Here is a 14,824-nt window from a genome sequence, read left to right on the forward strand (position 1 = left end):
TTTTTTTTTTTTTTTTTTTTTTTTATAAATAAAATAAATAATGGGATAACAGTAAAAGGGTGAAGGTCAAATGCAAGTGTCAGGACTCCGGGTGGAGAGTAGGAGGAAGGAAATTGTTCAAAGAGGGGGAGGGGTTGGGGTGGGTCAAAGGGACAGTGATGCGTTTTCTATGTAAGGAAACAAAATATGTTGACCAGTTTATATATTGGTCGCATTGAGTGTTCAAAAGGTTCCTGTGTGAAAGATGAGGGGTAAGAAGCAAGATTTAGAACTTTAAATAAGTAAATGAATATATATTCGAAATTGATGTTGAGGTGGGTAATAGGGTCGTTGGACCAGTTAAAGGGGATGTGGGGTTATCATGTCTGAGGGTGAAGTGGACAGAGGGGGAGGGGGTAGATGTGTCTGAAGAGGCGTGGAGAGGGTGACTGTGTTTAAGGCAAGCCAAGCGTCAAATTATGTGCTGTGTGATTTCACATCACACTGCTCCCACAAAATGAAACTAAAAATTACATTTGACATTAAGAAAAAAAGTATATAGGCATCCTCAAATCGCCGCACCTAATGTCATTTAAAGTTACCCAATTGATCGTCTTTGATATATGTATATTGCTTGGCCACTGTTTTTGTAATTAATTTTGTCATCCATTTTTTAAAGAAATATATAAGAATAAAGCTATTACTGTTTCCATGTATCAATATTGTACCTTGATAATTGATTGTATTAAACTATAGGCCATTTTTAGTATATATAAAAAAACATTCAATAATATAAATTACTATGGACGTTATATTTTCGGTTATTAGTATATTAAAACCATTCTTTCTGGCCAAATTGCATAATTACTTAATATATATTGGGGTATTTTCAAAGAATGTAATACAGAATGCTATTTATCACATTAGTAAGCCACGTCATTTCTACTATTATTTCATAATTAAATTGAAATCCTACCTGTACTTAGCTAGACGCGTGGAAAGTTATTTCAGCTTGCCATTTTCCCGATACAATCTATTACGAAGTTGATAGTTATTGCATCAATACAACTGTTTTTTTTAAAACACAAATGTTTAAATCATGTATGTGTTTAATTTATCTTACAATCGAAATGCGGAAACGCGTCTTCACTGTGCCTTAAATGTGTCTTAAACGTGTTTAACGTGTGTCTTGCATGTGTCTTTATTGATTTCAGTCGCTAGTATTAGTTTTATCAAGTGTGCCTGTGTGAGGAACATTGTTGTATCCATCCATCATTCACCACTCATGTATCAATCACACATACACCCATCACCCCACTCCTACCACTCATGTATCAATCACACATACACCCATCACCCCACTCCTACCACTCATGTATCTATCACCCATCCACCCATTACCTCACACCAACCACTCATCTATCTATCACCCATCCACCCATCACCCGCACCTACCACTCATGTATCTATCACCCATCCACCCATCACCCCACACCTACCACTCATGTATCTATCAACCATCCACCCATCACCCCGCACCTACCACTCATGTATCTATCACCCATCCACCCATCACCCCGCACCTACCACTCATGTATCTATCACCCATCCACCCATCACCCCGCACCTACCACTCATGTATCTATCACCCATCCACCCATCACCCCGTACCTACCACTCATGTATCTATCACCCATCCACCCATCACCCCACACCTACCACTCATATACCATCTGATGTCAGCACAGTCCTGATGAGATTACACTGATGTAACATTAAGAACGGAAATCTTGTTTAATAAGAGACGTACACAATCTCTGGGTCTCCGTGTGTAGATTACACTTAATCCGTGTTATGCCACAATGATATACATTAATCTCCAAATATGTATTCGTTATTTACGTTTAGTAGAACAGTAATACTTCAATAACAGCATATTGCTCTGTATGGTACAACACATCGAAAGGTTTCCACTTTTAAAATAACACAATATACAGCGTGTTCACTTTATTCTAAGAGCCGCATATATCTCAGATCAAACCAAATCAAGACCCGCTTACTATTAGATGTTTACAACAAGTATTATAGCGTAATGGTTCTTAAACTAGGTACGATCGAACCCCAGGGTTCGGTGGGTCAGTCGGAGGGGATCGACGACGGTCAAGACAAACACCCGACTCATATGATTCAAGATCGGATTTTCTCATTCAATAAAACTATAAACTCACCTAAGATGAAGCTAGTTGATCATGGCGATCAACAGTAATAACTTTGACGTCCATTTTATACAGTTATTAAATAATTCTAAGCTTAGTTTATGTTACACTAAATCTTTCTCTTCTAAGCTGGCAATAAACTAAATGTCTCATCAGAGAAGTGGAGACAGCAATCTTTGGTAGCCGTTTTTCAGTGTAAAGTTATGAACGTGAAAAATTCATAAAGATAAAAAAAAATACACGAATAAACAACCTGTAACAGTGATCATCCATCACATTGTAATTTTAAAATAGTTGACATCTCGTGTTCTCATCTTGTTTTATTCTATCTGTAACTTTGTATTTCAAGCTTAAGTCCTGGAACTGGAATACTCAGTTTAAGAAGAAAATTATCTTTACAGCAACAGTTAGTACAATCTCAGCTCACTTTATCAAACAAACAAAACCATTGGGGAATTGATCTTCAACATTTAGAAACATTAACAAACAAACCCTAATATAAAACACATTAAATAGAGGGATATGATTGCATGACATTGTTATCACATATTTAAATCACATATTTCATTAGAATAGATATAATTAGCGCAATACTACACAGGTCAGAGGAATAACACTATATTCAAATAAACAGACACCACACCACATTAGGGAGGGACAGTGTGACCTACTTAGGTCTGGTAATTTTATTTTGACATTTGTTATAATACCATATATGGTCTGTGGTGCAATGACCGGTTTTTTTTCGCTGTCTTACTAAGAGAGTCTTAGACTCAGAAATTTTCCATCAAGATATGATTGATTGATTCAGACCAGATGATACCCCCAACCAATGGCCTTATGATTTGAAGGTGACCTTCCATGTTGCCTAAGTCTATAAATAGACTGCGCACAGGTGTCTCGACGCAGTTCATTGACCAGACGTCGTTGAGAGACATAAGCCCTGTGTGTTGCCGTGTAGTACTAAATAGTATAAGCAGCATATTCTTATATTACTAGTGGCTTAGTAATACTTTATGCTTATAGCAGCGTTATGTAAACTGTGGTGATTTTTCTGAAGTGTTAAAAGCTGTGATAGTGTATCATATTATTTTTTCCCACGAATTGTAAGTTGGGTTTTGTTCATTCTGTAAATCTATTTTATCCTGTTTAAATCTAGTGTTCTGCCACGACTTTGTACACTCATTAAAAGTTATATGCAGATTAAATGTATTGTTGGCATCAGTAGTTTCTCTAGTGTTTCCCCTAGACATCAAGTACGAGTCCTAGTAAAACTATTGTGTTAGCTTTCTTTTATTTAGGCTTGTCGCCATCTGTGTGTAATCAGTTAAACGAATCCGGGATGGTTCGCCAGCTATCTGGCTGATAGATTGGTGTCCGTTACAACAGACTTAAACCAATTCTACACAGACACGCTAGACATCTTTAAAGCAAAAATAAAATATAGGTAACATTTCAAAAATAGCATATGACATTAGGCTGAAACAACAATTTTAGAACGGCACCATAGAATAAGTTTGGTCAGAGAAAACAAAACTGTAGCTATTAGTGACACGTATAGGTAGCTACATAGTGAACACAGTATTAGGCAAAATGGTATTAGATACATAGGCCTACTTCGTGAAATGATCATAATTCGTTAAACCGAAGTGTCCCATTGTCTTTAAAATATGATTTATGTATAGGTAATGTTTTTAAGATCGTATCAACCTTTCGTTTTTAATAAAAAAAAACACATAGATAGATCACAATTTCCAAGTCACTTATTATACAAACATGTTAAGATGTTTGTTTTATTTCTAATATTTATTTCATTGTGACGATTCTTAAAACCACACTATGTTGATTGTCATGGACAGCATTTTATTTTTGTTGTTTCCCTTGGATATTTGGAAAACTAGAGATGTTAAGTGAGTAAAAACATATATTTAAACAACTTCTGTTACACAATGCTGTACATGCTTAACGCTTTTGTTATAACAAGACTTGTCGTTGTTAATGAAGCATCAACTACAGCATTCTTAAATTTTCTTTCGTCTTTCAAGTCGAAATTATAAATTATAATTTTAATAATTATAGTATTACATTATAATTATACAAGTCGATAATGATTTGATGAAAATACAATGTTAAGATATTTATGGGCCATTTCGAGTCAATTACTTAATTAAAAAAATAATTAAGCAGCAAGTTGGTCTACTTGTTGGTGACAATGTAACAGATGTAACATCAAAATTTACTAAATAAACCTCTACTAGACGGTTTACCTTCCAGTATATCACACGATCCTGACAACGTCTATGTTAGATCCTTGCCAGACATACGATGGGTCTGTTAGAGATATGGGGAACATACCTTAGTCAACATGGAGACCCATGGTAAATACATGCTAGATACATGTAGCAATAATACGTAGCACTCTATTGTATAAGTATTTAAATACCGGCGCAATAGTATATGGTCATATTGTAGAAAAGCCTTACATAATATTATATATGGTGCTATATTGTAAAATATAGATATGTAATTATATCATTATGGTTATATTGTATTATATGTCCATTCAAATATCTCAAATATGGTTGTATTGTATTATATGGCCTATAAATATATCAAGTATGGTTACGTTGAATCATATGGCCATATAAATAATTATATCAAATATGGTTACATTTTGTCATATGGCCATTTAAACCAGATGCCAACGTCAGAGGTGTAGCGACAAACTCAGTTGCCCGGGGCGAACTATCAACTTTGCTCCCCACACTGATAAAGGTATACATATTGGCAAAAAAGACCCCCCCCCCCCAAGTTGAATAGTTATTCAAATCGTCCAATAATGAAATGTCGGGGCGCTTTTTACCAGTCAATGTCCCTTAATGTTTTTATGTTGTTTTCAAACGATTGATGTTGAAAACAACTAAATGCTTACGTCTTTTTTCTGAACTTTGACTGTATGTAGTTAAGTAATACAGCGCCCCCCACCCCCAAGAAATGTTGGCGCCGCGGGCAGCCGCCCACCCCCGCCCTACCCTAACTACGACTGTGCCTAACGTGTACACCATTTGATGTAGCAAAAATAAACAGGTTCCATATGTAGTTATTTTTAAAATGGTATTTCCTTTTTGTAATATGATTTGTATAAATTTATCATGCACGTTATATGAACATGTGAAAATATTATCGCAAACTAACTTTACGAATTATTTCCCATTGATTTTATGTATGAAGAAGATGAAAGACAACCAAACTTTAATAAACACTGACGGACTTTTCAAAAACTGCACACTTTAATTAAATCACAAATTTCTAGTTTTTGAATTCAAAATTAGAAATATTATGCGTTTGCAAGTTTATACTTTTTGTTTATTCGTAAATATTTTTTTTAATAAAATCATTGAAACGCTTTAATGGATACACGCTATAAGATTAAATTACACATATTTTAAAGACAATAGAAAACTTCGGTTTAACTACGTTGTCGTACTAATGTTTGTTTTCATTATATTGTAAATCTGTGTCAGTCCTCACAAGCCGGTGATGAAAACTGTAATACTAAAGCGAACACACACAACTGACGCTGTAAATTACATGTCTGAGGCAAAAAAAAAAAAAAAAAAAAAAAAAAAATAAATACATGAGAATAGTATTGTGTGGTGCACTCTGCTTTGCCCACGGTCGCCAAACTATGTATAGTACCAGTGGCGTAGCGAGGTCGGGTGTCACCCGGTGCGGCACCCAATGGTGTCACCCCCCCAGGGGCGTAGCGACCCTTCTCAGGGACAAACTTTCAAATTTTCGATTTGCACCCCCCCCCCCTTCGTCAAAGTTTCGATTTGCACCCCGCCCATCAGGTTTTTCTCTATATATTTTGCTATTTTTTGCCTCGGTGTCATCCCCCTAAATGGTGTCACCTGGTGCGGTCAGCACCCCCCCCCCTCCCCCACCCTCGCTACGCCTCTGTATAGTACGCTTACTTACGCGTAGTTAAAGATTTCTTATTGGTAATGATATTTTGAAGATCCCTTCGGAAGCGAGAAAGAATAAGTTTTGTTTACGTTGTTTTTCTTTACTTTCTCGTATATACGAAGTATAGAGAAAGCATTGTAATCGTGCACAAAAATCACTTGAAATTTTAACAATTTTCACCGTATTACACCTCAGTCCTTCATCAGATCCGAAGTATAGAGGACTTACTTTAATCGGGCAAAAATTATCAATCCAGATTTATCAAAATTTAGAGGTTTTATGCGTAATCCAGTCTGAAAAACTGGGCTTTGCAATTCTGTCCGTATGTCTGTGTGTGTGTGTGTGTCTGTCCGTGTGTAAACACGATAACTTGAGTACCGTTACAGCTAGGTTGATGAAATTTCATATATAAGTACTTTATCAAAATCGTAGATCCGTATCAACTTTTGAGCGATTTCCGATAAACGGAATTGGTACTTTTTCTACTTTGAATTTTTCAAAAGCCTATAACTTGAGTACTATTTCAGAAAGATAAATGAAATTTGATATGTAAGTAGAAGATCTAATTTTCTACCTTCTTTCAAATTTTGAGTAATTTCCGTTTATCGGAAGTACTTATTTACGCTACTTCCGATTTCTCAAAAAAACGCATTTAAATTTATAAAGTACTAATAATATTGCGCACTATTATGCACATCTTTATTTAGCGTTCACTTGGTGTGCATTTCTTTTTTCTACGAGATTATATTCTATTTTTAAAAAAATTGAATATTTAAAATGGATTAAAAATCATGTCTAGAAGTCTATATCCCGAGTTGCCATCCCCCGTAGTGTTATATTAGAATATTCGAGAAAGTTTAGGGGAGATCACTCCCGGTTTATTTTGTTCTGTCACTCGTAGATCATTCTCTACTATAGTTTTTTTTATATTTAATAATTTTTATTTTTTTCTAAATTACTGGCAATATAATTAGTGAAATTAATTATAATTAAAATGCCTCTTTCGTTGAACCAGGTTTTATTTGGGAGCCGGACGTTTTCCCGAAAGACACTTTACCGAATGCGACAAACGCCGGAATGGACACTTGCCCGAATGCGACAAATGCCAAAATGGACACTTGCCCGAATGCGACAAACGCCCGAATGGACACTTGCCCGAATGCGACAAATGCCAAAATGGACACTTGCCCGTATGCGACAAATGCCTGAATGGACACTTGCCCGAATGCGACAAATGCCCGAATGGACACTTGCCCAAATGCGACCAATGCCTGAATGGACACTTGCCCGAATGCGACTAATGCCAGAAAGCTACTTGCCCGAAGGCCGTTTGCCCGAAAAAATGTAAATATTAAATACAAACATTATATTACCAAATAGACATTTTTAATCGATTCAAGTTTGATAATCATCACAGTTCTAACCATAAAAACTAATTTGCTTACATTTAAAAAAAATAGCTTTTATTTTTTTTTTTAATATGAAAAATTGCCATAAAAAAACGGCATTATTCTTCATTAAATGCAGTGATGTTGGCGGCGGTGTCTTAACATTCTTTTGATCTAAGTTTTCAACACTTTGTTTAACCGACGTGTTGCGGTGGTTATATAACGTTTATGACACGGTGTAGGCGGCGCGGCGTCTCGAAACATTGAACTGATGCGCGTTTGCTTATCTTTGTATGCTTAATCTTGTGTGGCGATCCTTTAACAAAATAATGAGGCAGGATCTGGGCTGCGAATTTAAAACTAAAAATAGTCTTTTATGTTTGATCGCCATTTAATGCATATTGTTTAGACAATGTGTTTAAGCCATTACTAAATAAAGAAAATGAGATTCATTTAAACATCTTAGATAAAAGAAAATGGTTTGTTAGTCTTGTTTTTTTAGATAGAAAAGAAAATATGTTTGTACACTTTTTATTTAGCAAATACAAATGAATTAATAATTTATGCGTAATAATATATAATATTAATTATTTTCCCTATATTTTTGTTTAGATATGTATTGTTTATCAAAATTTAAAATTAAAATTGATTACCAAATCTATTTGGTAATATATAATGTTACAATTTTTCAGGCAAGTGGCTTTCGGGCGTTCGTCGCATTCGGGCAAGTGTCCATTCGGGAATTTGTCGTAGACCCGTTTTATTTATATATTATACGAGTGAGTGTCGCATTATTGTAACACGGTAGTAACCAGCTTCTAAACTCTTTACTTGAGAAACTATAATATGATTCTGCCTTTTTAGCCATAAATATGCCCATTCACTTTTCAACTTAAATCATATCAACATTGGACAATTACATAAAAAAAAAACTTGACGAATGCACAACAGATCTAAATATGTAAAGTTATATCACTGTTGACAAATCCATTATGTTATAGTTTCCTTTTACGTTATCACAGAAAATCTGAAACATGGCCATTTAAAACTTGTTCATGATATTCACACACATTTTGGATATATATGCTTGATATCAAATTGTTTTTTTCTAGTTGGACTCAGTATCTTATGTATTTAAAAGTGCACCGTAAAATTTTGTCAAAAAATGTCTATATAATGTTTGTAGGGTGTGTAAATAAAACAATACACAAAAAATCAATAATAGGAACCTCAATGACAAATAATAAATGATGCGAAACTAGGTGGTGTCATGGGGGTTGTGGGAATGGAAATCAAATTTATGGTGTTAGCAGTTATTTTTACCTTTAATTAATTTAGTAATACATCATCCTCAGTATTTAACAACACAGGGGTGGGGTCATGAGGACTATTGTTTTAAAAACTATTTTTAAAAAAGTATAGAACACACAACAGGCGATTCCATTGCCCGAACATTCTAAAAGTGGAATGGTTCTTTTGTTTACAAAAACAGCTTCAAAGAAAGTTATCGTTTGACTATTTTAACTTTATTCTAGTGTCAATTTCAAAATCGATGAAGTCCTAAAGATATTTAAATTGTTAAAATACAACTCTTAGAAAAAATGGATATTCTCTAAAAAGTTTTTTATACATTAAAATAAAAACATATTTTGGTGTGAAATTTAGTATTGTTTTAGTATTTCTGAACTATTAATAGAATAACCTCCCTTTTATCAAATAATAATAATATGGGAACAAGCTTTGAGCTAACACTAATTCAACAGCTTAAATTGTGTGTTTTTTTTTCTACAGTAATACCAGTAGCACATTTACTTCCTTAATGCCTGGAAAGCAAGTTGATTAAATGGATAGAGCCTGTGTAGCAGACCTCATGGTGAAGACATGTGTTTATTTTATCACAGTCTTTGAAGCTCTGAGAAAGTAGACAATCCTAATTCAAGATAAAATACGCTTGATTAAAAGATCCAATGTCGTTTTGTTAGTGTAAGAAGCAATTGTACATGAATATTTCAATAACATGAGAGATAATGCTGATCAGAGAACGTCGAGGATGAACTGTGTCCAGTTTACGGTTGCTTGATTTTATTTATAAGTATAATGAGATGGCAACAAAAGAATAACTTTACACTCATCAATTCTAAACCAAAAGTATAGAAATTATTTACTTGTGTTGATTGATTTTAAAAACTATGTGTATTTCATAACAGTTCGTTACACTTACAACATTAAGTATAGCCGTTCACATGTAATAGTTGATTAACTTTTAATTAAAATGGTCAGTATAAAGCAGGGGTTCCCAACCTTTTTTTACTCTAGAGCACATTCTAAAATATCGACAAACTCCTTCCAGAGGCGTAACGACCCTTCCCGTCACCCGGGGACAAAACTTTCGATTTGCACCCACCCCCCCCCCCCTCCAACTTTCGATTTGCGACCCCCCCTCAAACTTCCGATTTGCACCCCCCCCCCCCCTCAAACTTTCGATTTGCATCCCCCCCCCCCCCTCAAACTTTCGATTTCCATCCCCTTTAACCTTTCAATAATGTTTATGAAAAAAATTCTGTCTCTGCTGAATAGTTAGAGACGGGCACATATGAATCGTTCGGCGGGCGCCATGGCGCCCGCGGGCACGGGGTTGGGAACCCCTGGTATAAAGAAAAGTATTGCTATCATTGTAAATGATAATTTCTTTAAAAAAGAATTAAAACAAACACTTTATTTCTTGCTATTTGATGTGTAAGGAAATGTGACTGAGTTGTCCATTGGTTGTTTCATGGGTTCTAACACGTCAAGTGTGAATATTGCGTCCAGCCAGTACCTGACTCAATAAGAAATAAAACAGTGTGGATACTGTGTAGTGCTGACCATATAGTGCATGTACATATTAATTTTATGTAGTGCTGAACACATACCACACAATCAGGTAACATACATGTGTTCTGGTGCTTATATGCACCAACTACATCACACAGATGATGCCAGGTGATCAAATATATCTACAATGACAAACGTGACTGTCATGTCCAACAATTATTAACATAGGGAAATCCTTACTTAATTTATATTAAAATACATATATGCAATCACATATTTTTTAATATAGCGAACCATTACAAGCGTTTAATTTGGTAATTTAAAAACAATTATCAGTGTATTTCAAAACCTTTAAAAATAGTATGATCATGAATGTAGATGTCTGTCAACCGGTGTTAGAGCCTTGTCGTGGCGTGGCAGCTTGTGTATCCTGACCACCCCCAGAGCTATACCAGCGGGAGTGTAAACTCCTGGTAGGTTCAACCAAGCTGGGAAGGGCTGCGCGGGTAGGGATCAGACCAAAGCTAACACCCTGGTCCTCCAGGTTGGGGGTTGAAACATTAGGCTAGCAACCTTTTCTCGTAAACAATATACTGCTACAGAAACTGCAAGTACATAAACCCAACACCGACTTGGTCAAGGGGGATCCTCTCTAGAAGAGCCCATGATGCCTACTAGTGAAAGCCTAACGGAAACTAGTTTACTGACAAATCTCCTGACGCCCAAGATTAAAACCAGCTTAGGGACCTGGAACATCAGAACCCTACATAAAAGCAGTTAACGCTTACGACATATACTTAAAATAAGATGGCCAGACAAAATATCAAACAAAGACTTGAGACAAATTTTAAAGCAACAGCCAAAAGAGATAGATATCAAGGCCCGTAAATGGGGATGGATCGGACACTTGTTAAGAAGAGAAAAAGAAAATATTGCAAAACATGCTATGGACTGGAATCCCCAGGGAAAAAGGAAAGTGGGTCGGCCAAAGAAAACATGGAAAAGAACTGTAGAGGAAGAGGCAAAGACAGCTGGGATCACGTGGGCACAGCTTAAGGGAACAGCCCAAAACCGAGTCCGCATGAAATATGTAGTCGCAGCCCTTTGCTCCCAGGGAGCCACAAAGGAGTGATGATGATGATGATGAGAGAAAGCAAAGCAAACACTTGCGAAAATATTAAAAACCGCCAATCAAACAGCCATAACAAATAAAGCAATGACACTTAATTAACACGACTAGACAAAGAACAGAAGACGAAAACAGACTAGTAGCAACGGCTATTTATAGATCGACTATATGGGAAATAAGGAATACAATTCAGATTTTATTTTACAAAATACACTAACATCGAGTTAAAAGAAATATTTCAAACAAAGCTGTAGACATAGACTGGGAACTATCACTTAACTAAAAACAATTTAAAAATAATGTGCAGGAAAAGAATAAATAAAGTTTAAATTTCAATTAAATCATCACTAGATCAGCCATCGGCAAAATCCTTTGTTTTTTTTTTTTTTTTTTTACCATTACATAATCTTTAATTGCGTGTAATTACATATAACAACAAACCATAGTGGTGAAAAAAAATATTTCACCTGAGGTATTCAAACATTTGTAACCTTATTTCACCACTGTTAGAAAAAGCACTAACTCTCAATGTTGATTTCAATAGTAAAATCCGTATGGCAAATGAAAAAAAGACCAATCATGTATGAGAAGGGTGCATTAATTTTAAAAGAGTATTTTAGATCTTTAAATACAGATGTGTGAATTAATATTAACAAATTCATATTAAGGCTTTCCTTCACATGTATATGGTTATTTTTCAAAAGATCCAGAAGTAAAAAATGGCTCTTAAATTTTTTAAATTTACTTTACGAGCTCAGATTTTAGGGTTCTGCCTTGTGAATCAAACACCAGTTATCAATCCAGACAAGAATCTTTCCTGTGATCACTTAGACCCCGAAGATCCTGGTGGAGGTGGTGGTCCCATTTTGCCTGCTTCTTTCTTAACTTTTAAGAAGGAGCCAGTGGTTGAAAAGTATTTTTGTGTGGTCTGTTGAACTTTGGTCTCGGCTGCATGTGGGTTGAAAATCTCCAAGTTCTTCAAGGGTGTGAATGCAACACTGGATGCTGTACCTTCCACCGTCTTTTTAACTGTAGTACTTCCACCCCATGTTTGATTTTGCTTGCTCAATTTCTGCTGTAATGTCTTGGAGATTCTAGCTTTTGTCTTTGCATCCACAGGTGCTCCTCTGATTTTACCAGAGTTGGATTTCCCCATTGTTCCCATTGAGAAACCAAGGTCATCCTGATAGGCATCATCCTCTATCTGACCAAAGTTCATTCTGTTGGCTTGCTTTCTCAACTCTGTCAGACCTAATCTCTCCTTCATTTTTCTTGCTCGTCTACCACCACGCTTTTTCTTAGACTGTTCAATGGGAGCAGGGAGAGGTTTTGAAAATTTGACAGGAGGCGGCTCTGTCATCTTGTCCATTTTAGTATCAAGTTCAGCTCTAAATCTGTCACCTGCTGCTCCGTCAACGCTTTCATGAAAACTGTCCACTCTTGCAGCTAATGTACATTTAGCCGCAATCGCCCTAGCGGATTTTCTTCTCATTTCTGGTGGCATTTTCTGAACAAGGTCACTGTAATAGATGAAACCAGTGTGTGGTAGAATGTTTGTGCTAGAGAAACCAGCAAGTGTCTTTTTCTGACTCCCTAACAGCATGACATTACATGCTGGCATCTTTGAAAGATTAGTAAGCCCACCAGCTGTTCCCATCAGTTTAGCAGCTATTGATGCGCCTACAATTATAGACAAATTAGGGGCAATAAATGTCATTCTTGACTCAACATATTCAAATATTTTTGTTTTACTTTTGTTTAATTCAATAGCCATGTCACAGCTTTCCATTACAGATGCTAAATCCTTCTCTGATAACTCGGTTCCTTGTGTTGTGGATGCGGTAACACTTACCACCATTATTGTGGCTGGAGTTAAAATATCTTGAAGAATTTCATTATTCTTTGATCGTTCAAGAATGTTGTTTCCAAGTTCTTTCACTGTACAGATATATTCAAGAGGCATTGGTACTAATGATTCTAATTCTGGAAATCGTTTGGAATAAATATCTTTCGCAAACTGGTGAATAACATTGATCTCATTGTCAATTTCAACTGTCATGTTATTGGCATCAACAATCAGCTTGTATTCAGGGTCAACCTCTACTGGTCCAGCTATTGCACTTCTTTTTGGCTTGGCTGAGTACTCTTCTATGTCTTGAAGAATTTTTGCTAGTTCTTTACTATCTTTCAGTTTTGCAACACTACGAACATTGGAACCAGCGACTTGGCGATCGCTGTACATGCCAATATCATCAACAACGTCGTTAATTGATTCCTCATCATCTTCGTCGATAGTTTCTAATTCTTCACCTCCCTCTTCTAAATCGGCTAAAAGCTCATCAGCTAGAGACATTGTTATGCTTTGTTTTTAATTAGATTAAAATCATAAACGTATCCATTAAAATCATGCAGTGATAATCATAACACAGTCGCAACTTGGTCGCAAAATCCTTTGTGAGAAAACAAACTTGTCATCATCTGAGGTAGAGCATGAGTACAAATGAACAAATCACACTTATAAGAAACACGTATACAAATAATAAAAGCTTTTCTTTATATTTAATTGCATTGAAAATTTAATAAAATTTTAACTTTACTATTCAAATGTTTCATTTTTTCCTATAAAAAATAAACATTCCGTTTAATTAATCATATAAACTATTATTTGTGTAATACTATTGTGTTTACATTGATTAAAGTAGATACATTAGGAAGTTTATGTGTTTGTCTCCCTTACATTCTAACTAGACAAGAAATGGTATATCAATCTGCGTATTTTATTTGAATAACATACTAACTGAAACATGTAATTACGTATGACATTATTCAATATGAATGCATGTTATGAAGTAACTTTAGACATATTTAGAAATAATTAGTAAAACAAAGGAAAGAGAATAGTTTAGAATAGATTGTCTTTTTAGGCAGTCTCAGTGGTTAGGAGTAAGTACAAATCACATATCCGACCAATCAAAAGAGAGATGAGCAGTCACGGTCAGTTGGTCAGAGATAGCGGCAGTTGGCAGTCTAGCGTGTAGAAAGTCAGTCGAGTATTGGAAGCAGTTATTTTATTGAACTTGGAACTGTCTCAGCGTTGCTATATTTCACAATGAAGAAACTATTAGGCCTTACATAAGAAAATAAATCCTCATACACATATACAAAAAGTATATATAAACATTCTCACACCACAACATATGGTAGAGCTGTTGACTTTTCAGTCGGTAGAGAATTGTGTGAATTTAGCAGATTAGCACAAAGTGAAAGGAAAAATGGCGCTGTCGACTTTAGAGAAAGATAAGAAACTTCCTTAATCGCTTAAAACGTAT

General features: G+C 35.5%; 1 protein-coding gene across 1 annotated transcript; it reads right to left on the reverse strand.

Moving 5' to 3' along the window:
- Positions 1-12,294: 12,294 nt before the first annotated feature.
- Positions 12,295-13,932, reverse strand: LOC131949087 (U4/U6 small nuclear ribonucleoprotein Prp31-like). The gene has a single exon (XM_059310849.1). The coding sequence runs from the start codon at positions 13,846-13,848 to the stop codon at positions 12,319-12,321; it is 1,530 nt and encodes a 509-aa protein (XP_059166832.1). The 5' UTR covers positions 13,849-13,932; the 3' UTR covers positions 12,295-12,318.
- Between the last annotated feature and the right edge of the window lie 892 nt (positions 13,933-14,824).

Source organism: Physella acuta, unplaced genomic scaffold, assembly GCF_028476545.2.
Source record: "Physella acuta isolate Inbredline_101_S28 unplaced genomic scaffold, ASM2847654v3 ptg000673l, whole genome shotgun sequence".
NCBI classification, from domain to species: domain Eukaryota; kingdom Metazoa; phylum Mollusca; class Gastropoda; family Physidae; genus Physella; species Physella acuta.

What these genes read in the sequence shown, in the direction of transcription:
- LOC131949087 (XM_059310849.1), bottom strand. Translation starts at nt 13,848, where the DNA reads ATGTCTCTAGCTGATGAGCTTTTAGCCGATTTAGAAGAGGGAGGTGAA.